Source organism: Patiria miniata, unplaced genomic scaffold (genome assembly GCF_015706575.1).
Source record: "Patiria miniata isolate m_02_andy unplaced genomic scaffold, ASM1570657v1 HiC_scaffold_30, whole genome shotgun sequence".
Taxonomy (NCBI): domain Eukaryota; kingdom Metazoa; phylum Echinodermata; class Asteroidea; order Valvatida; family Asterinidae; genus Patiria; species Patiria miniata.
Window position 1 is genome coordinate 3,285,884 of NW_024037070.1, and position 21,089 is coordinate 3,306,972.

The following is a 21,089-nucleotide window of genomic DNA, read 5'->3' on the forward strand; positions in this document are numbered from 1 at the left end:
GGTGAGGTGAGGTGGAAACTAAACTAGTGGAATGCGCGCGGACTCAAGGTAGTCTGGCTGGATATCACCCATGGATGGATCATTGGAGTGTAACTAGGAAATCAAAATGTTTGTGAAGACTGCAACAGTAAAAACAGACTTGATTTAGTCCTTCATTTGGTAATCAATAATTTTGTACCCTTTTGCGGTGAAGATGATCACTGGATTTGGATGACATTATTGAAAAGTTATAGACCATTTCAAAGTTAAGTTGTTAAGAATTTGAATAATGTGGTCAGGTGACGTAAACTTTATATTACACTTCAAAATATGAGTGGGACGTGTGCAATAATAGGGCAAACGTGAGAACGACGCTTCGGGCGATTGGTTTGCCTGCTTATGTTGGCAACCGGAGGAGGTTACATTCGACATCGCAATGATTATCTCGAAACAAGGTTTTCTATTGAAAGCTGTAATGTCAAACTTTAATGTTTAGCTGATATCTTTTCAACCGATTACCTGGACATGCCTATGATTCTCCTTAACTTTAAGCCCGGTTCAAGCCCGGTTCATACTTCACTCGAATGCGAATGCGAAGCGAATTTGACGTCATGGCACCAAGGGCGGATCCAGAACACAATTTTGGGGCCCCCAAAAAGTGGGTCAAAAAAATTACGGCGTGGGGTTCGGGGCCCGCTAGGGCCCCGAAAATTTTTTGGATTCTAGATGCTCTGTGGTGCGATCTGAGGCAATTTCTGACCACTTCAGCCAATGTTTTTTGAGGAAAAGATGGTGGTGTACTCATTGCCTGCCTTTATTGCGATGTCACATAAAAAAAAAAAAAAATTGGTTTCGTTTTGGGAGGGGGCCATGGCCCCCTTTGGCCCCCCCCCTGGATCCGCCCTTGCATGGCACGTTCGCTGCGAAATTCGCCCGAGTTGAAATTATATTCAACTTGTACGAATTCGCAGCGCGAATACTTGCCATGACGTCACAAATTCGCGTTCGCTTTCACTTTCGCGACGAGTATGAACCAGGCTTCGTACTTCACGCGAATGCGATGATGCGAGGCGAATTTGACGTCACGAAGCATTCGCGGCGAAATTTGCCCGAGTTGAAATATGTTCAACTGAATTCGCAGCGCGAATACTTGCCACGACGTCACAAATTCGCGTTCGCGTTCGCTTTCGCGCCGAGAATAAACCGGGCGTAAGACTTGTGTTTTCAAACTTGGTTTAACTGAATGTATTGTCTATGTATATGTATACTAGTGCATTTTCCTAATTTCTTTTACCTTAAGCCCGGTTCATACTCGGCGCGAAAGCGAAAGCGAACGCGAATTTGTGACGTCATGGCAAGAATTCGCGCTGCGAATTCGTAAATTTGAACATATTTCAACTCGGGCGAATTTCGCAGCGAATGTTTCATGACGCCAAATTCGCTTTCGCATGCAGCGGCGGCGGAACGGGTTTTAAACTGGGGGGGGGGGGGGGGGGGCACTTGTAAACCAAAAGGGGCACTCCGCACTCGCAAACCCGTGCTGAAATGTCGCCACGTTTTTTTTCACCGGACACTTGGCCTCCGTAAAATCAAATAAGGGGGGGGGGGGGGGGGGAGGCTGGTACCATCTTCCAACATAGGGGGCGCTCTTCAAAACCAATGATTATATGCTAAATATACATTATGTGCCCATTTTCAGGGCGTCTTGTATGGGTTTTGGGACTTGGTTTTCATATTCCGCGTTTATATCAAACATTATCTATACCATTATTGGGAAATGGTTAGTTCTAAGAAAAAGTAAGATACTTTAAGGGCATTTTTGATTTATCACGAGGGGACACTTCAATGCTCGAGGGCACACATTTATGACCACAAAAGGGGCACTTGGGCAAATCTGGGGGGGGGGGGGGAAACGCCCCCCCCCCCCCAGTTCCGCCGCCCCTGTTCGCATGAAGTATGAGCCGGGCTTGAGGGCTAGACATTTCAGAACTCTACTTAAGCCCGGTTCATTCTTCACGCGAATGCGAAGCAAATTTGACATCATGAAACATTCGCTGCGAAATTCGCCCGAGTTGAAATATGTTCAAATTTCACGAATTCGCAGCGCAAATACTTGCCATGACGTCACAAATTCGCGTTCGCTTTTGCGCAGAGGTCGAGTACTAACCGGGCTTTATACTGCTTACTAGTGTTTATAACTTGACTTTTTAAATTTAATTCATTTTTTAAACCTGCTGTTTTGATGTTTAAATTTTGAGATACATGTACATTATGTATGCGCGATTGATCATTGTAATTATGAAGGTCGCTCAAGAGAAATTTGAATCTTGTTATTAGGCTTTACTAAACCTTGGCTACTTCTCCGATTTCGGCTACAGGAGACTTGTGTTCCCTGACTTGAGGAAATTCGGTCCATATTCCGTTACAGGGTAATGAAATAACTCAAATCCTAGTGAGGTCAATGGTTAGCCATGACATTGGTTTATTGGACACACCGGCTCCTCAAAGTACTCCGGAGCAAGTGATGTAGGCAAAGCCAGAGACGAACCCGACATTTCAAAAGATGGCCTTGTGTTAGTTCGTGGATACCACTCAAGGTCAAAACAAAGCGTCTCCTGGATGATCTCTTTCCAGATGACTTGTGCAAGTTTAGTCGTCTTATCTGTTAGAGAGGCTGGAGGGGTGTAAGCTAGACCCGGTTTAATGACATCCCAATGTCCTTTATCGGTGAATGACCGGGCGGGCAACATATTAAGGTAATAGGTATATCAATCATCCACCTGTCAATCTGGATCAATCAAGAGAAACACACGACAGCTCTCGTCTTTCCAAGGAGAAGTCACAACAAAAGTCACGGATTGAGCTTGGTTCACTCCTTTAATCTTCTTTAATCTGTTAATGTCATATTTTCTTTAAACATCCATAGAATTTAATTGATAATGATGTTGAGATAGAAACTGTTTAACCATCTTGGCAAAATAAGCCTCGGTCTCGCTCCTGGCCAACCTATTTTTGAACTTGGGGGCAGCAAATTAAATTCTTCCCAAATGTTTATTTTTTGTAAATACCAACATTATGTGTCATTTAATGCACCAACACACTTTAAATTGACTTTTTGTGCGCCTCTTTTTCTCAACACATGCCGCAGTGACTTCGAACCAATTTCGGCATCTCATCTTTCATGACTGTATAATCGTTAGTGTCGAGCACCTTTTCATAATGCCTGGCAAGCGTTTGTGCCAAAGTGACGACATGCAACAGGTTGATGTTTACGGATATTATACATCAATATAATAAACACATTTAAAAAAAAACACAGAGCTCTTCGTAAATGTTAACGGCGGCTCGATATTATAACAATTTGAGTAAGAACTGGAAAGGGTTTTCTTATTTATTTTAATTAAAATGACTATTTTTTTCCACAATTCTTTCTTTCTCTGGAGTCCCAACCAGAAAAAGAATTGTTGTCTTGGCAATATCACTCATCTCCTATCCATTCTTACATGTGGGATCAAAACGAGGCTCACATGAGAGCAACCAACTGGCACCTAGTTAGTTTAAGGTAATAAGCACTCAGTTAAGGCTGGGAACGCGGCGGTGTGGAACGTGTTTATTGCAGGGAATGAAATTGAGTTCTGCATTTGTTGCGGTGAATTCGAAGTATATGAGAATAACATGGCGCACATATGTCATTTTCTGCAATAAAAACAGACAGGAAATCATCTGATTGGGTGAGAAATTACATCCCTGTAGAGAAAATTCAATGAAATACACAGTTCCAATAAATATTTTATAATTTGCACACAACGGGAAAAACTCAAAAAGTGTCATCTTCTGAAGTCCTGCATGCACAGATATACATGTAATGTCATTATAGTGCAACGCACATAGGCTATAGCCAAGAATGTATGCTGATTACAATTTCAATTACAAGAAGCTCGATAAGTACTGTTAGAGTAGTCCGAGTATCATCCGTTGTTCATCGGAGCCCGCTCCAAATTCACCGTCTGATATAATTATTTATGTGAGCATGCAAATTTTATGCGACCCGCGCGCCAACCAATCGGGATCGACTTAAGAAATTGTGACGTCATTTCGATCAGAAATGTGGACTATAATAAACTGTTGACTGGTCAATTTGGCTGCCATGCTTTTTGTTATACAACGGGTTACCGAAGATTCGATAGACGGCGCCAGCTGAATGGTCAGAATCTCGAGGTCAAGACGCAGTCTTGTTTTGCATAATTAATCGCCGAATCTGCTGGTATATCATAGACCCTTGCTGTGCAAGGGGATACTCCTGATCCGTAGACTATAATAACTGTTGTGATTTAAAATAAGATGATGCTGGCCAAAAGTGCGATTCTAATATCTGTCATACATTTTCAATGCCATTCACCTCAGAAGTGGCATTAAAATGGGCCATATTATTTTGGACAACAGGTTTTTAAGATTTAAAAGTTCCCGATTCTAGTGTTTGTGAATTAAATGCGAGACAATAAAGTTCTCCTGTTAACAAAATCTATATCCGTTTGACATTGCTAGAAATTACCAGTTTTAATCATTATTGACTAACAAAAGTCTGACAAAAAGAGAGAAATATTGTTTAAAGAGTTGAGTTTAGAGAATTATTTTCGCTTTGAAATAAAAATCGATGTGGAACAAATCCCAATCGGATTTTGTCGTGTTAAACAGTTCCGGATCACACATGCCAACTTGCATCACTATGCAAAGCTGCTCAGTGCTAGCAACAAGACGATGAAGCAATCGCTAAGCATCCTGAAGAGATCCATAATGCGAATACTGTCCCGGGTATAAGGGAACTCATTAAGTGGCGATCACCCGCCGAGGTCCCCGCTACGATTGCCTTGCCTTGGCTTTCCGTGGCGACCCGCTGCGAGCCGTTATGCCGTCCATTCAGCCGGCAAAATGGTTTGGCCGGATCGAGCCACGGCGCTGTCCACCGGTGGAGGAATGGATCGACGGGGGAGGAGGGATGGTACGTCTGGTAGGCCTACCCCCTCTGAAAGTTGGGCAGCTGAGGATGATACAAAAAAAATGTTAATCACTTGATTCCTTCTTTATCATCCTCCATGCTTGATTTAATGGAAAAAAGGTTGCATCCTGGCCACTTTTTTTCATCATTATTTCATCTCAATAGAGGTCATTCACTGCATGTAAAAATGTTGAATCTGGCACCGCACTAAGGAACATTTCCAATGTTCTTAGAAAATACATTGAAAATCTTCTTGAATCTCCATGACAACCCACAAAGTGGCGTCTGAATACTACATTATTTCCGAAACAATTGAGCAGATGTTTGCCGGACAAGGAAAGATGGAGGTTCTTTTCAAATTTTGCAGATTAATATTGTAAAAGCCCACGGCTAATATTGCAGTATACAGATAGATCACTACATTTTATAAATAAGAGTCTTGTATTCAAATTTATAAAACGAAATACGTGTATTATGAAGAAAAATGCGAAGATACCAAAAATTGAATATTCACACACTTTGAAACAGGAGATCATATAACCATGGTTATACCGTGCAGTAGCATCAATTAATACTGCAACATGTTCATCTTATTACAAATCAAAAATACATTTTGACGTTTCTTTTACTGAATTTCCTATAATAAACACTAATCCTATACATCAATAATAAGCTGCACCTCACGGGAAGCAGATTTCCCCACCCTACCTTTCCTAATCAAAACCTGACTAAAATACTTCAGACACGACCCTTGTTTTCATAAGGCATTCAAAGTCAAAATCTATCAAAATCAACATGGTCAACGTGGACCGGAGGGAGTGTGACCGATTGCTTCAACGGCACCTGTCACTGATGAACACTTATTGTACTGTGCAGCTTGAGTCGCATCAATGCGAGGAGGCTCTTTACGCGTAACCTCGGCGCAGCGTGAGGCATGGGCCCAGCAAAGACACCAAGCAGCGAACGCGACGGACGGTGAGAGACTGGGAGCTCTAACGGGGAGGAAAACCATGAATAACACGGCGGCCGGGTACCCTCCACTTGTAATAAACCCGGTGCGGAGATCTCATCAGCCCAGTCCCGCCGAGGATATGCTACGACACGGATGGCTGGGAGCGGACACTCACCGGGGATGTTGACAGGGATGCGCTCCGCTGCGCCCCACGAGAACTCCACGAGCATCTCGCTGGAGTTCATTCACCGTTACCTAATGTTGCTACTCCTTAGTGTTACACTACTACCCAATGCATCAGCCTATAATACCAGTAAGTATACACCATCATCATGTGTGGTTTCTTGCGCCTCCCATCCCTTTGCTTATTTTTTTCTTCTTCTTGACGATGAATGGATGGGTGTCTTGTGGTGCTCATTAGTGGGGACTTACTGTGACAGCTCCTATTTTCAGGTGTGCCGTTGATCCGTCTAAATTGGACCTGGCAGTATTGAGCTGCCGGGTTTATTTCTGCGAGTGGAATGCTATCTTCTTTGTTAGAAAGTAGCAGGTTAAAATGCCATGTGATGGCCTTGTGGACATATTTGGAACGGCTTGGCAATTTTTCAATGGATAGTTCACACGAATTCATTTTGTACTGATATTTTCGACACAGAATGTGTCATTGTACAATAATATCATTCTCCTGACGACGGGCGGAGCATACTGTTTGAAACGTTGAGTCCCCGGTTCTTCTCAGAACCACACATACTCACAAAAGAGATTTATTCACATTGTGCTACCGCAAACTTATCTGTCTTACAATAAGTTCTGCAGATAAGCACTGTTTGCTTGCGGTGCTGGCGAGCATCCTCACATTCAGTGTGTTTTATCTTGTTTCATTAAGTAACTATACAGGGTGAGTCAAAAAAAGCGGAACCCAAACCCCAAACAATATATTTCATATTTAAAAAAATATGTAGCAACAAAAATAATACTGACTGGAAAGCCAATTTCATAAGCTACTTTTAGATGGAAAAATTACTGAAATTGGTCAATCCGTTCAAAGAATATCACCATTTAAACTCAATGACCCCAAAACCTGTCTCGTCCAAAAAATGCGATTTCAACAATCGTCGTCACAATTGTCTTCAAACATCACCAGCGATGAAATCTTAATTTAAACGATAAGAATATGCAACAAAGTCCTTTTGAAGGCCTGTCTTTTCAAAAAGTAGATTTTATACATCATATTGCTTGCCTAACCAGGGTTGTTAATCAAAATATTGTGTACTACAGTTTGTGACAGTTGTTGAAACAAGTATTCTGTGTCATTTTCTTTGTTGTTCCAAACAGTCAAAACACACAATAAATTGCTTTTTTGGACGACACAGGTTTTAGGGTCGTTGCGTTTAAATGGTGATATTCTTTGAACGGATTGAGCAATTTCAATATTTTTTTCATCTCAAAGTAGCTTTTGAAATTGGCTTTCCAGTCATTATTATTTTTGGTGCTACATATTTTTTTAAATATGAAATATATTGTTTGGGGTTTGGGTTCCGCTTTTTTTTGACTCACCCTGTAGCTTGGTTTACCTCTGATAAACGTACGTGTAATTTTTCACGTTTTACCAAAACAAATGTTCAATGTTCTGTTCTCCCAACACTGTTGTATTTTCCCATAATTATGCTACCTAATTGAATTTATCACCAGTATTCTGATTCACCTTATAATTAAATAACTTGCATCACAAATTTAAAATGATTGAAAGCCCTTAATTATGGGTTTTGGTTTTCGATGTGTACGTTATTACGTGTAATTCATTAAAATTTATGCATGTTGTTTCCGTAAATCAAAAAAAGATATTGCCCCTTTTCAGTTTCATTTTTGGAAAACGTGGCATTTATTCTGCCAACAAAGTAAAGGAAATTTCACTTGGTACAATGTTGTATGCTTGAACTATACAATCTGCAATTTTGAGTCCAAAAATTCTCCAATATTTTTCGCTGCTCATCCAACTTCCAAGTCTTATCCAACTAAAACGTGACAGCATTTTTCGAATATGTGAATTTCTCACCCTTTTCGGGATCCAAATCGGAACTTTATATGACTTAAAATTATTTTGCATACTCAATGGTAATCCTTTATGATCCTTTCAGAAGCCACGCAAAATTAGTATGTAGTTTCAATCAGTGATTCCTTCAATATTACATCAACACACATCGCCGTTATGAAAAGTGATACCTTCATGCATTCCATTGCAAAATAACGAGAATTTCTTCACCCCAAATTTCACAAAAAAGTTCAAAGAACCGGTTCAGAACCGGTTCCCTTCAATACTACAATCCTCAAATGCAGGGGCCACAAAACTCTCAATTTAGAGAGAAATGGACGGTATACATGTACAAATCGTGATTCGGCCGGCGTAGGCAATTTGGGGGCCATTTACACCGTCGGCATTGTATACCGTTATGTTGTCACAGATCGCTTAAATCCCACGACGTCCAAGTCAATTAGGCTGGAGCCTCAATAATAACGGCGAGTTCAAACGGGGATGATAAAAGTAATCCGGTAGAGTTGGTATGTACCATAAAGTATATGTAAGTCATGAATTTATTGAAGAAAGTGGCACAGTGGAGAAAATAACACTTTAAAACGTGCACGTCTTAATAACCGATACCCTTTGTACAGGGTGAGTCAAAAAAAGCGGAACCCAAACCCCAAAAAAGATATTTCATATTTAAAAAAATATGTAGCACCAAAAATAATAATGACTGGAAAGCCAATTTCATAAGCTACATTTAGATGAAAAAAAAAATTGAAATTGCTCAATCCGTTCAAAGAATATCAGCAGTTAAACGCAATGACGCTAAAACCTGTCTCGTCCAAAAAAAAAAATGTGTGTTTTGACTGTTTGGAACAACAAAGAAGATGATACAGAATACTTGTTTCAACAACTGTCACCAACTGTAATACACAATATCTTTATAGGCCTGTTTAGGCAAACAGTTATGATTTATAAAATCATTAAGTTTACGGCAAAGATGTTTTGTTCGCAGTGTATCTGTGTCTTTAAAGATCGGATGGGTAAATTTGTTTTACAAATAAAACCTAGCGAAGAATTACCTAAATGGACGACAAAACTCTTTGGTTATATCTAATTTGAAATACACGATTAACAGTCACTGAGATTATCATTAGACAACATGAACATTTTAGTACCGCAGATACGTGATGGTATTGTGTCTTTGATGATATTAGCATGGTACATGTATTTGGCACACAGTCAGAGTATGTCATGCGAAAGATTACAGTTGGCTATATAGGGCCATCGCAGATTTGTCCTTTGAAAAATGTAAGTAGAATAACAAGCAATGGCAGCCATTTTGAAAAAAAAAATAAACTTGCTTATTTACCTTTTTTTTCCAAAGGAAAAATCTGCGATGGCCTGTATATAGGCAAATACATGTATCTTTCTCACGACATGCTCTGACTGTGCGCCAAATGCCGTGCTTGTATCAGCGAAGGCACAATTCCACCAAATATTTTCCTTAGGCCATATCTGCCCGTTATTTTCTCGCTCAACTGCAACACTTTGGGCTCCCCGTTATATTTTAATTACACATTAATAAGGTTTCAATATACTCGTGCATACATCCTTGCATGTCAATGCTTATAACATTGCCAACCGTTTCCAATTAGTGGTTATTTAAGTCATGAAAATAGTCTGGTCATACTATATAAGACCGCTAACACAATAAGAAATGTATGTTCTTGTGTTTTGGGGTAAAGCACTCTACGATACAGTGTCTTCTCAGTGTAGAAAACAGATTACGTTGAAATCTCAAATTGTTCCATAAAAAAATGATCTGATGACCTTATGAACAGGGGTATAATTTCGAAGCACTTTATAAGACATTTGCATAAAGCGCTATACGCGAACATTAACCACAGTATCATATTATCAGTCTTGGTTTCATTGTCACTCAGTTTCATATTAATCTTAAGATCGGCAAGAAAACAAGATTATGCGAGGCTCGCAATGTTCACTACAGGTGTCCATGGCGTTTCTCCTGGACCCAACAAATAAATACAAAACTGAAACAAGCCAAAAACACATTCCTCTGGTCTCTCTCCGTCTCCCTCAAGAAAAAAGAAAAATCGAAATGCCAATCAACTTTTGAAACTGATTAGGGTGTAGTCGAGCCGGACAGAAAAAAAAAACAACGGCCGAGGACAGTGACTAAACCTGAGCAGTCTGGAGTGGGGCTAGGGGAGGGGAAGAAAAGATGAAGACAAATGAAATCATCACCTTCTTGTCTGGAGTACTCAATCCATCGATTGTTAGGTTGTCATCGCTCATCAACTTCCGAGAGACCCCTACTTTGTGACGGACGCAGGCCCACAAAAGGCCCGGGCAGGCCCAGTGGGGAGCACGGTTGGTGCTTGGTTACCCGTTGCGAGATCCGTTTATTTAGTTCTTCTTCTTCGTCTCTTGGCGCGGACTTTACAAAACCTATTCCACAAGTGTTCCTTACAAAGTATAAAGAGTGATGTAAAGATATATCGAGGTTGGGAAATGTGCTCAGGTCCTTGAAAAGGCAGGAGGTGGTCTAGAATTTGCGCCCAATGATTTTTTTGGCGCGGACATCAATAACACGAAGTAGACATAATATATCAATATTGACGGCAGACTGAGCAAGCACACATTTTGCTGAATAGTTTCGACAGTATAACTCTACACGGACAATTAATATCTCACCATTGTCTGTGACGTAGGTCTGATTGAATATGTGAAAATATCTTCAAAATATTTTTCCAACGAGTGCACTAGAACTGGCATGAGTTTTCTTCAAGCATTTTCCTAATGTTGATTAGCCAGCGAATTATGATTTAATATAGGCTAGTTGAATCTCATTCAACAAATTCATAAAAATAGTTTCCAAATGCAATATAAGAAACATAATTATTATCAGTCACTGATGCTTGAAGCTTAGTCCCTACCAATTGGAGACAAAACACTTTGAATCAAGATAAAACAAAACTTTTCTTAAAGATAAAACAAAAAGCTAGATGCATGTACATACAATGAAAACCGTTATCACCTCTTAGAAAGCAATTTTTGTGCGAAAACAATAGGTGGCGCAATAGGCCAATTCGCAAGAGGCAGTATGGGAAGGACATAAATAGTGTGCACGCGCAGGAATCGTTTCCGCGCTGGCAATGCGCAAAAATCGACAATTTATTGGACCCGCACGATAATACCTGGAAACGTTAATACTGCTTCGAGAAGGCAATTCCCAGGATGCAACTAGCGAATTTTGCTTACTAGACCAGCGCAGCATATGGAAGTGTAGATAGGACATGGTTAAAAATAAAATTAATTCGTACGTACGAATTACTAAACCGTACGTACGAAATACTAATTCGTACGTACGAATTACTAAACCGTACGTACGAATTACTAAACCGTACGTACGAAATACTAATTCGTACGTACGAATTACTAATTCGTACGTACGAATGACTAAACCGTACGTACGAATTACTAAACCGTACGTACGAATTAATAATCCGTACGCACGAATTATTAAATCGTACGCACGAATTACTAATTATTTCGTACGTACGATTTAGTAATTCGTACGTACGGTTTAGTAATTCGTACCGAACGGTTTAGTAATTCGTACGTACGGTTTAGTAATTCGTACGTAGGGTTTAGTAATTCGAACGTACGAATTAGTAATTCGTACGTACGGTTTAGTAATTCGTACGTACGAATTAAATTTATTTTTAACCATGTCCTATCTACACTTCCATAGGCAGCAGGATTTCTGTTTATAAATAGTTTTACAGGAGAGACGCTTTACTGGAATAGTGTGCAATTTCTGCTTACTATGCTGTAGGATTTCTGCTTACTATACGCGCCACATGATTTATTGACATGTCTTTTGCTCCATGCTTTATTCTTCGCAGCCTTCGTGCAGCGAGACATCGACGGCGAGTGTTGGCAGTACGTCAACCACCGAGGCGGCAAGATCTTCTCCCATGCAGGCCACGGCAGATACGCTGATAACACGGACTGTAAGGTGACGGTTACAACGAGTCCTGGAAGGCGGATCCGTGCCGTGTTTGAGAGCTTTGATGTGACCGAATCTGTCAACTGTTACCAGGACGAGGTAGTTAAAGACCTGTTGAATTGTGACTTCAACGTTGGTGTACCATATAAGGTACACGAAGCTGTTGGGGCGACGCAATAATACCGACACCAAATACCGAAGTGATGAATGTTAAAAACTGGAATAAAACTCCCGCAATTGTGGGAGTACACTACTTGCAAAATTAAAGAGCCCCAGCTCGCTCAGTACAGGTTTTGTCAGTGTGAATGTGTACCAAAGAGGAATAAAGTCCTGTCCTCGCGGGAGAGCGCTCTACATACAAGGATATACCTCAGATGACAAACCTTACAATCCAATCACGTCAATCTCGAGACAATTTTCAAGGTCACAGGTAGCCGAGAATTAATTTATTTAGATAGATTGTCGCTTCATCTCAAAATGGTGCAAGACTTGTGATTGACTTGTGAGGAATTTTAAAAATCTGGAGTAACTTCTCACAAGTATACAATGGACGAACAATGACAAAATGCCTGGTCAGTAGCAAATTACTTGTCACTGGAGTTCAAGCTTTACTGAGAGTGGATGAGTGACTGTTGTGACAAACTCTTTTTCCTTGTGATGACGTCTGAAGATTTATGCCGACTTAATAACTACCCTGTCGTAAAGGACCTAATAAATTCCCTAACCCTTATGGAACTACACAACAAGATTAGAAGAACACAGGACGGCCATTACAACATGACAAACTTACAAAATGTGACCAGATTATCTGCAATGTCTCATTTATTCTTTCAACAGGTGATCGTGTACGATGGCCGATTCTTCTCCAGCCTGATGCTTAGCGGCGCCCCGTACGGTCTGTGCGGGACCGACTTGTCACCCCGTTACCGCGAGCTGGAGACGACGGGAAACGTACTGACCGTACGCTTCATCACGGACAACGTGCTGTCCAGCAACAAGGGATTCTCTGTGGTCTACACGACATTTGTGCCTGACGAGACTAGAAAAGGTGGGTCTGAAACCCCAACCCTAACCTCCAAAAAATTAAAGGCCAGCAGGGTTTTGGGGGTAACTTTGCTGGATTGAGAAAAGTGGAGTCCAGATGGGTGTTGACACCCATTGACGATTCAAGTAGGCCTACATGAATGTTCCACAGGGGTTTTTTTTGTACTGTGGCGATGCGGAGAGGTTCCGGGAAGGTCTGTCAAGCATGAGATTTTCAGACCTTTGTCGGAAATCAGGCCTTTTGAATCTAAAAAATATCAGTTTAGAAAGAAATGCATCTTTCAGACCTTTCATCTGAGTTTGAGACTTTTGTTTCATACAATTTCATACCCGTGAGGATTAAGGACGGTTTGCACACTGAAAAATTGCCCGGGTTTACCCAAGCAAGGGTGAAAATTGCAACTACCCAAAATTGGGTTGTCCTTTACCCAATTGTTTGGGTTAGAATTTCTATCGAATTCAAGCAAAACTTGTGGTCATACCAGACTAAATTTAATTTGGTCTTGTATGACCACAAGTTTTGTTGAATTTAACAGAAATTATAAACGATTGGGTAAAGCACAACCCAATTTTGGGTAGTTGCAGTTTTTCACCCTTGCTTGGGTAAAATTAGCCCCGGCAATTTTATTTTTTCTTCTCATGTTTTTAGAAGAGTAAAGTCCAAAACGCCATAACGTACACCCATATGCGGATGTCGTTTGGGAGAAAAAAAATCGCGGGCGGGCCTTTGCAACAAAGCTCACGCCCCTATAAATGTGATTGGTCCAAGGATGAAAAGCATGACTGAATTGTTTATTTCTTTCAGGGAACGTGACTCTTGTAGTTGTACAAAATTATGTGAAGTTCCATCATGGAGTTAAAACATCACCGACAAAATTCCGACTGAAACATAAGACGGATACTAGAAGAAATGTACACGCAAGGTTAAGGTTTATGTATGTCAAATGAGCGCATGTTAGGCATTCTGTCTCCCATCACATATTCGAGAAGGGTGTACATTTCCACTTTGCTGTGCAGCATTGAAATGCATCCTAAATATCATGGGTGAAGTATGCAATTTTAGCTCCGTGACAAAAAAAAATGTTTACCATTTTAAACAGTGTCTATATACATGTAGGTACAAAATAAAGAAAAGAAGGTACGAGGATATGAGTGTGTAGGGTAAAAACAATCCTATTTCATACAAAATGTAAATTTTGTATCACATCGACCCTCTGATGTAAATTGAGCATAAGTCGGAGCGGGACCCTAGACCGGGCTGCAAGGCCAGGATTGACTGACAAGAAGTTAACAAGCGAGAAGAAAAAACGGACACTTATACCACGCATGACTGCAGGAAGACTGCGCGGGAAAGCTTCAAGAACACATACACGGAATAATCGATGGCGAGCTACAATCCACACGGCAAACATCGCCAGACTGGGTATATACACTAACATCTACACAGACTACATGATGACATTGCGCGCGCTCTCACTCCATTTCACCAAAACGGACATTATGTGGAAGAGTTTTCAGGAGCAACTTGAAACGTGCAGGACATCCGTCTTTCAGCGAGAAAACTCTAGTGTGATGGACCAGTGCTTCAGCATTCAAGTACGCCTGAACCTGATGAATAAATACAGAATTAATCGCAAATACTGATTCGAGACATCACTCCAAAACCGGCTCGTCATCATCGAGGTGTGTGCATTATGATCAAGGACATATTTCCCTGATACGTCCGCATCTTCACAGCGCAACTATCTCATCCAAGGCAATGCAAGACCAGAGCTGCTTCGTAAGGTACCTCGCACGTTAGGTAGGACAGAATGGCTTTAAAGGAAGGAGAACTCTTTGACGATGTTGATCAGGCATAGTATTACTGTGCATGGGAGGGAGTATATAAACATTGTTTGACAAATCAAGCAAATGTTATAACAGTTTGGGCCTACTGAAATATTTGACTTGATTTGATTTTGACGTGGTTTCTCAATAAATTCATGAAAATAAAGTGGAACAGACGTATAACTCAGTTTCTACAGTTGCCGCTAAATAACAAATTAAGGCTGCTACCCATTCGAGTTTAAGCGTAAAATTACACCAAACCAAAAAAAACCACTTTCGAGTACATGTATTAATGACAAAATTACTCGACAGTATATCTTAAAATTATTAAGTATGTCACATTGAGGTGTGCCGAGTAATGTGGTTTTCTTGCACGGCTGTACGTGGCGGCAAAACCAACAATTTCAACTTTTTATCCTAGGCGACAATTCAGGGAGGATGTAAAATAAGGAAAACAAATCAAAGTGAACACTGAATACAAATTCAAACTACCATTTGATAAACGATGTCTCCTCATTATTGTACATTAAATACAAGCCAATCAGAACTATACTTTGACACAAATCGGAAACGATATTGAATCCAAATGGATCGGTTAACAATTTTGAAATTTAGACTTATAAATGTTTATGACCGAGGTCCCCTCATTTCGAAAAATAAATCAAACATATAGACTTTGTAATGCCATTTATACCACAGCGTTGCCCTATAATAAAGCGAGCACAGTCGATACCATAGCAATAATTAACAAAAGATCGTATATCAGTGAAGGCCAAATACAGACCAAACGCGTGTACACGTCTCTTCAAGTAAGTGACGACCCCGTGTATGCTATACACAAATTTCGTTTCAATTCCTTGTAGACGAAATTCCAATAATTATCCAAAATTGCGTCTCTTAGTGCCAAGCCATTGTACAGGACACTGGGCATCTATTCTCGTTCGACGCTGGTCATGGAAAGGAGCACTGTATCGATGTCGATGTTAATTTGAGATTCGTCAATCCAGGTTCCCCCCCCCCCGCAGCTCAAAGATATTATCTCGTTTTTTCTTTAAACTGCGACATTCACCAAAGAGTAAATGATATTTTCAGAGGCTGCATTATCTTGCACGACATCCACATGGTGAATAAGGCGCCAATCTTCTCAGAAAGGGCCTTGCGTTGTGGAAACAAATCTTTCCCCGATGCCAGATATTTGAAACAACGTCAACAGATTGGAGCGCAGATGTTCCATTCGTGAAAATGAAATATCGAGCACATTGCTGCCGACCTTCTGTGAGCAATATACGGCCAATTCACAGACAGAGAAACACCTTCTGTATCGACAGGTCCGACACTGTCTGCTAACACGCTTCCGCATTTAATTTGCAGTCTCTGGTGAGGTTTTTACTTGGATTTCGAAGTAGGGTTTATCCGCGATGTTGTCTCCATCAATGAGTAAAAAAAAACTATCAATAGACTGTTTAACTCCAATGCTCAAGCACAGATTTTAAGTGGTAGTTATCCATCAGCAGCCTCTCATTGTGGTGATACCGCTACGCAAGAGTCACCATCCTCATCCAAAAGTCTTCGTCTAGAATGTTTATAATCTCTACTATGTGAATTAAAAAAAATTAACTTCAAAATGTGTATTTGCCCATGAAATTCCACGATGCAGTTGTCTTCTATTTTATTCAACAGGGGTTGATTGGACGAGTAGCGATCCAGCAGCCACTGAATATGTAACCAATGCGCCTCGGCGACGGTCACTGTAAGATGTACAGAAATAAATCTTGACAGCTAATTATCCTTTATTTCTAATTCTCTCTACAGCGAATGACAAGTGTTTTGAGTGCGAGGATGGCTCCATGTGCATTGATACCGGCCTGACGTGCGACTCGCTGTGGAACTGCGCCGACGGCAGCGACGAAAGCTTTCAGCTTTGCTCAGGTAGTTCTTTGATTTTTCCCCCTGGACCCAAAGGGCGAGCCTATTGTCCTCTGACTGACTGACTCCCCCCCCCCCCGACTGCCAGACTAATACTGACTGAGTCACTGAACCACATCAACCAAAATTTTTACTACGATTCTTTCAGATAACCCCCTCTTATCTAAACAGTCAGACAGTCGAAAATCAATCATCTTCCCTGCCATGCCTTTGACACATGCAAGTCATATTTTAGGGAAGCACTGTGACTAATCAAACTCAGTCAACAGACAAAAGCAGGCAAGTGGTACGCACAGCTGGCTTATCAATTACCTACTGTCAAAGGAAGCATAGCTGTATCAGGTTACATACCCAGTCACAGCCAGTCAATCCATGCTTTTAGGCTGGAAGCTCTTAACTGTTGAAAACAGTCCCTCATTCATTTTGACTGCAAAGACAACTTGGCACAGAATGTATGTCTATAATGAAAGACGGTTTCCTCAAAATTTCATCTAACTGTAGCCTGGCGAAACCAAGAGAGGGACATAGCGAAGGAAAAAATCGTTCAGTTTTTGAGGTGGGAGGAAAACTTATTCAAGTGGTAATATTCAAGGGGAAACCCACGGAATCCTACGGACTGAAATCTGTCCATCCACATGGCCTGGGTGAGAGTCGAACCCGGGTCTCAGAGTTGGAAGGACATACAGAAAAGTACCCTTGCACCAGATACGACCTCATCTATGAGACGATCCAGTGTATTGGCGTTTTCGTACCTGATTTGTACCTGATCTGCTGCAGCTTTATCACCGTTTATTTTTCATGCTTCGAAGCCACACTCAGGTGCTGCAAGCTGTAGTGGCTGTCCTAGTTGATAATTGCAGCCGATAAGCCTTCTTTGCCAAACGACTTGCGCCAATATGATGTGGTGCTGATGCAGCAATTCATGTTGATGGTGCATGTAACGTACTGATGCATGCCGGCGCTGTTGTTGCATGCAGCTGGCGTTTCTGCGAAGATGCAGCTGCAGTTGCTTCCGTAACATCTTGTCTGTAAATGCCAATTCCCGACCGATGTTGATATTCAACTGACTCTTCTCTTCTTTTTTTTCCATCACAGTGGGACCAACAGAGAGCCCTGCTGCCACCCAGGGCTGGCTTGGGTGGATGGGGACTCTTCTAGCAATCACCGTAGCTGCGATCATCGTCTTTTTCCTTCTTATCTCCATCGTGGTATGTTGCTGCTGCAGGCGGAAAGGCCGCGGCATGGCCGTGGGTCGCGGCCAGGCAGACGGTGCTGGACCACGCGGTGGAGGTGTCGCTTCCTCGGTGCCGTGCAGTAGCAACTCCAGCTCCAGTAACAGCAGCGGTAATTCCAGTCCGAATTACGGCGAGATGAGCGTCCGAGGCACGCCCGTGACTCACGGCGGGCAGGGGTACTCGGAACCCGCGGGCAGCCACGTGTTTTACGGGTATCCACCGCCTAACGGCAGGGACACGTGCGGGATGTACGGGTTCCATGGAGGCTACTACCCGATGCGAAAGGACAACCAGAGCTACTCAGGCGAACGGGACAGAGGCTACGCAGAGCCGAAGTACGGAGGGGGAATAAATGGTCACAGTATTGTGGGAATGCCGGCGAACTGATAAGCTGTACTTACAGAACGACTTTACCTCACACAAGGTGGAATTGTGTTGGACACGACTGAACAATTCCCCCGTAAACTCTACCGAGAGAAAGGGGTACGCCCACTTTGGACCATCAACAAATACAGATGTAAATAGTGTACAGAAAATTATTACAACTAAAGGAAAATTATGTAAACTTTTAGAAAGTTCTTTAAATGTGGGTAATATTGAAGGTATACAGCAGGTGATCAATAAAATGATAAAAATTTACATACACCATGCACAGATATTTATTAATGGCAGCCATTACTGGGGGCTGTAGCATGCAGAACACTTTGATGAACCATTTGCAAGTAAATGGTCCATCTGAAGATGGGGTCTTTGAATATACTGGCATAATTTTTCCAAATTTCTCAATGAAATTCTCCCTTATCTGAGATGTCTACCGTGAACCTATGGTCCCAATCAATTCTATCCATGGATGAGATTGCCAATTTCATCAAGTCTGAACATTGGATGAAAGGTTGGAAAGATGTATTACTTTCTATACTGTGATAATGTCTTTCTCTCTGATTAAAAGTCTCATTTCAGACAAAAGTCTGAAAAAGCTCATGCCTGTCTATCTGAACGTTGAAGAGTTTTCCCCCTGTTTAAATGTATATATTTTGTGGACGAAGTCTAAAATGCCTCCTTATTTATTTTCATAAAATCACACTGTTTATTTTCATCAAGCTTGCCTTTTTCTTTTTTTCCCCTTGAAAACTGTACTATATTAAATGTGGTTGTAATTTTCATGGATATTATTTATCTATTTGGATAAAATTGAGTCCCAAATAAGAACAAATTCCGGTGTGCATTTGCTTAATAAACTGAAGCGACCAGAAATTGCAGAGAGTTTCTTTTAAAATAAAAATGGTATATCTGGAATTTATTTTTAAGCGTTCTACTCTGTCACAGCTTCACAATATTCAAACATGTTTTCAGCTATAAATTACATGTACAATGAACATCGATTTTCCTAAACTGGAATAACTGTCACTAGATATACGAGAAAATTGTTATTTGGACTGCAGTTGTAAAACAGTACTTCGTTTACTCCCAGTAAAGGATCCAATATCACTTTCATTCCAACTTTGTCTTTTGGTTAAACCATTAAAACTCTGATTTAGGTCAATATTTTTGTATCCGACGTTCGGAAGTCCAGATAAAAGTGGTAGGATTATATTGACAATGTATCCAATGAATTACTTAAGTTTCCACTTACTAAGATTATTTCATTTAAATGGCCATTAAATCTGCATCCCTGGGAAGAACCGATAATTTATTTTTAACAAAATTAAAAACCTTTTTTGTAAGAACATGTTGCTTACAGAAGACTTGAACTTTCGATGAGATATATTCACTGCACTACTAATGTCGCTCAAAAAAAAATGACACTTGAGATTGCAAGTTCTTGATCTGCGACTCCAACAACATATGCATACTTGAAAACTCCATAGGCACCAATTCCATAGGTTAACCAATCATAAAGCACGGCCTGAAACATTGGCAGGCCGAAAAAAGAGGTGTGCATTTTAGGTTTTGAATCCTCTATACTGCTCTCGACTTGTACTTTGACCATTGTCATGGAAAGGAAATAAATGTTTCAAGTTACCAATTTATTATTTCAAGAAGTGTATGGCCTACCTGGCTCCAACAAGCTGAAAGTGATGAAGGGAAGCCACTCCCAATCTCTCTCTCATACCTGTCATTTGATTATATCACGGCTTGCAAGAGGTCTGTAAGGATTCAACAGGTGTATAACAAACAGGTGTATAATTGAACAATGTCAAGCAATAACCATGACTTGCAATTGATTATTCATTTATTAAAAACACACTGAACAGGTAACCATTCCAGTAAATCTGATTAATATCACCTGGAAACCACTTTTCCTCCCCAAATAAAAACGGACTCCCCTTTAGGTCACTAACAAGTGTAGATTAATTATTTCCTTATCAAAATCTTCAAATGACTTCAAATTAAACAAGTGATCACACCTCAACCCAACCCCAATCCCACAAAAGTGTCCCCTAAGCATTAAACAAATCTAAATTAAAAAAAAAATTGTTGTTAAGAAAAATCTTCCCTTTTTGTTAGGTTACAGAACAGCTTTCAACAAAATTGTCATAAATTTTAACACGGCACATGTATAATAGGTTTTTAAATGTGATCGATGTAATGAACATTGCAAACCTTGTTAAGTGGAAAAAAATGATCAGGAAAAATTTGACAAAGTTCCAGCTGAACACAAATGAATGAACCTTTCATTAATCTAACTTCGTTAGATACACATTTAAAAAAAAAAAAAGGATAACAAAAATTGGTGTGAGCATCTATGTACTTTACCCTGCCCTGGGTAGAAGGTTGACCTAAGGTCATGTTGGGTCATCCTTAAAATTTAGCCGTGTCTGCGGTCTGGAGCCTTCAGCTCAAGTTGCGCTTTTTATCTTGAATCTTTAACTTGGCCCCAGCTGCAAGGAATAGCCAACTCTGTCCAATTCTGTAATTTAAAAGAGAGGAAAAGGTCACAGTACAACTGCACAATGCACAATAGTTGGCAATGTTTGGGGCTCCACTTGTGTGTAACAGCGTGCGTGTAAACTTTAGGTATGAATTGCTTAAACTTTCAATCCATTGCAATTTCATTTAAAATGATCAAC

The 21,089-nt window shown here is 40.7% G+C and overlaps 2 protein-coding genes across 5 annotated transcripts in view; one reads left to right on the forward strand and one right to left on the reverse strand.

Moving 5' to 3' along the window:
* Window positions 1-4,222: 4,222 nt before the first annotated feature.
* The window catches only part of LOC119739337 (serine/threonine-protein kinase PRP4 homolog), a 38,871-nt gene continuing 22,004 nt past the window's right edge, over window positions 4,223-21,089 (reverse strand). For 2 of the 4 annotated variants that reach the window (XM_038214228.1, XM_038214229.1), the window contains exon 15: window positions 20,234-20,929. The gene's annotated coding sequence lies outside the window, so the exon portion shown is untranslated. Of the gene's footprint in view, window positions 5,018-19,282; window positions 20,166-20,233; window positions 20,930-21,089 lie in introns of those variants that run through there. The other 2 variants (XM_038214231.1, XM_038214230.1) reach the window with 2 other exon arrangements.
* Window positions 6,081-20,270, forward strand: LOC119739338. The gene is made up of 5 exons (XM_038214233.1): window positions 6,081-6,240; window positions 11,883-12,085; window positions 12,824-13,034; window positions 16,670-16,786; window positions 17,879-20,270. Exons 1-5 carry the CDS (start codon window positions 6,081-6,083, stop codon window positions 18,403-18,405), a joined length of 1,218 nt encoding a protein of 405 aa, XP_038070161.1. The 3' UTR covers window positions 18,406-20,270.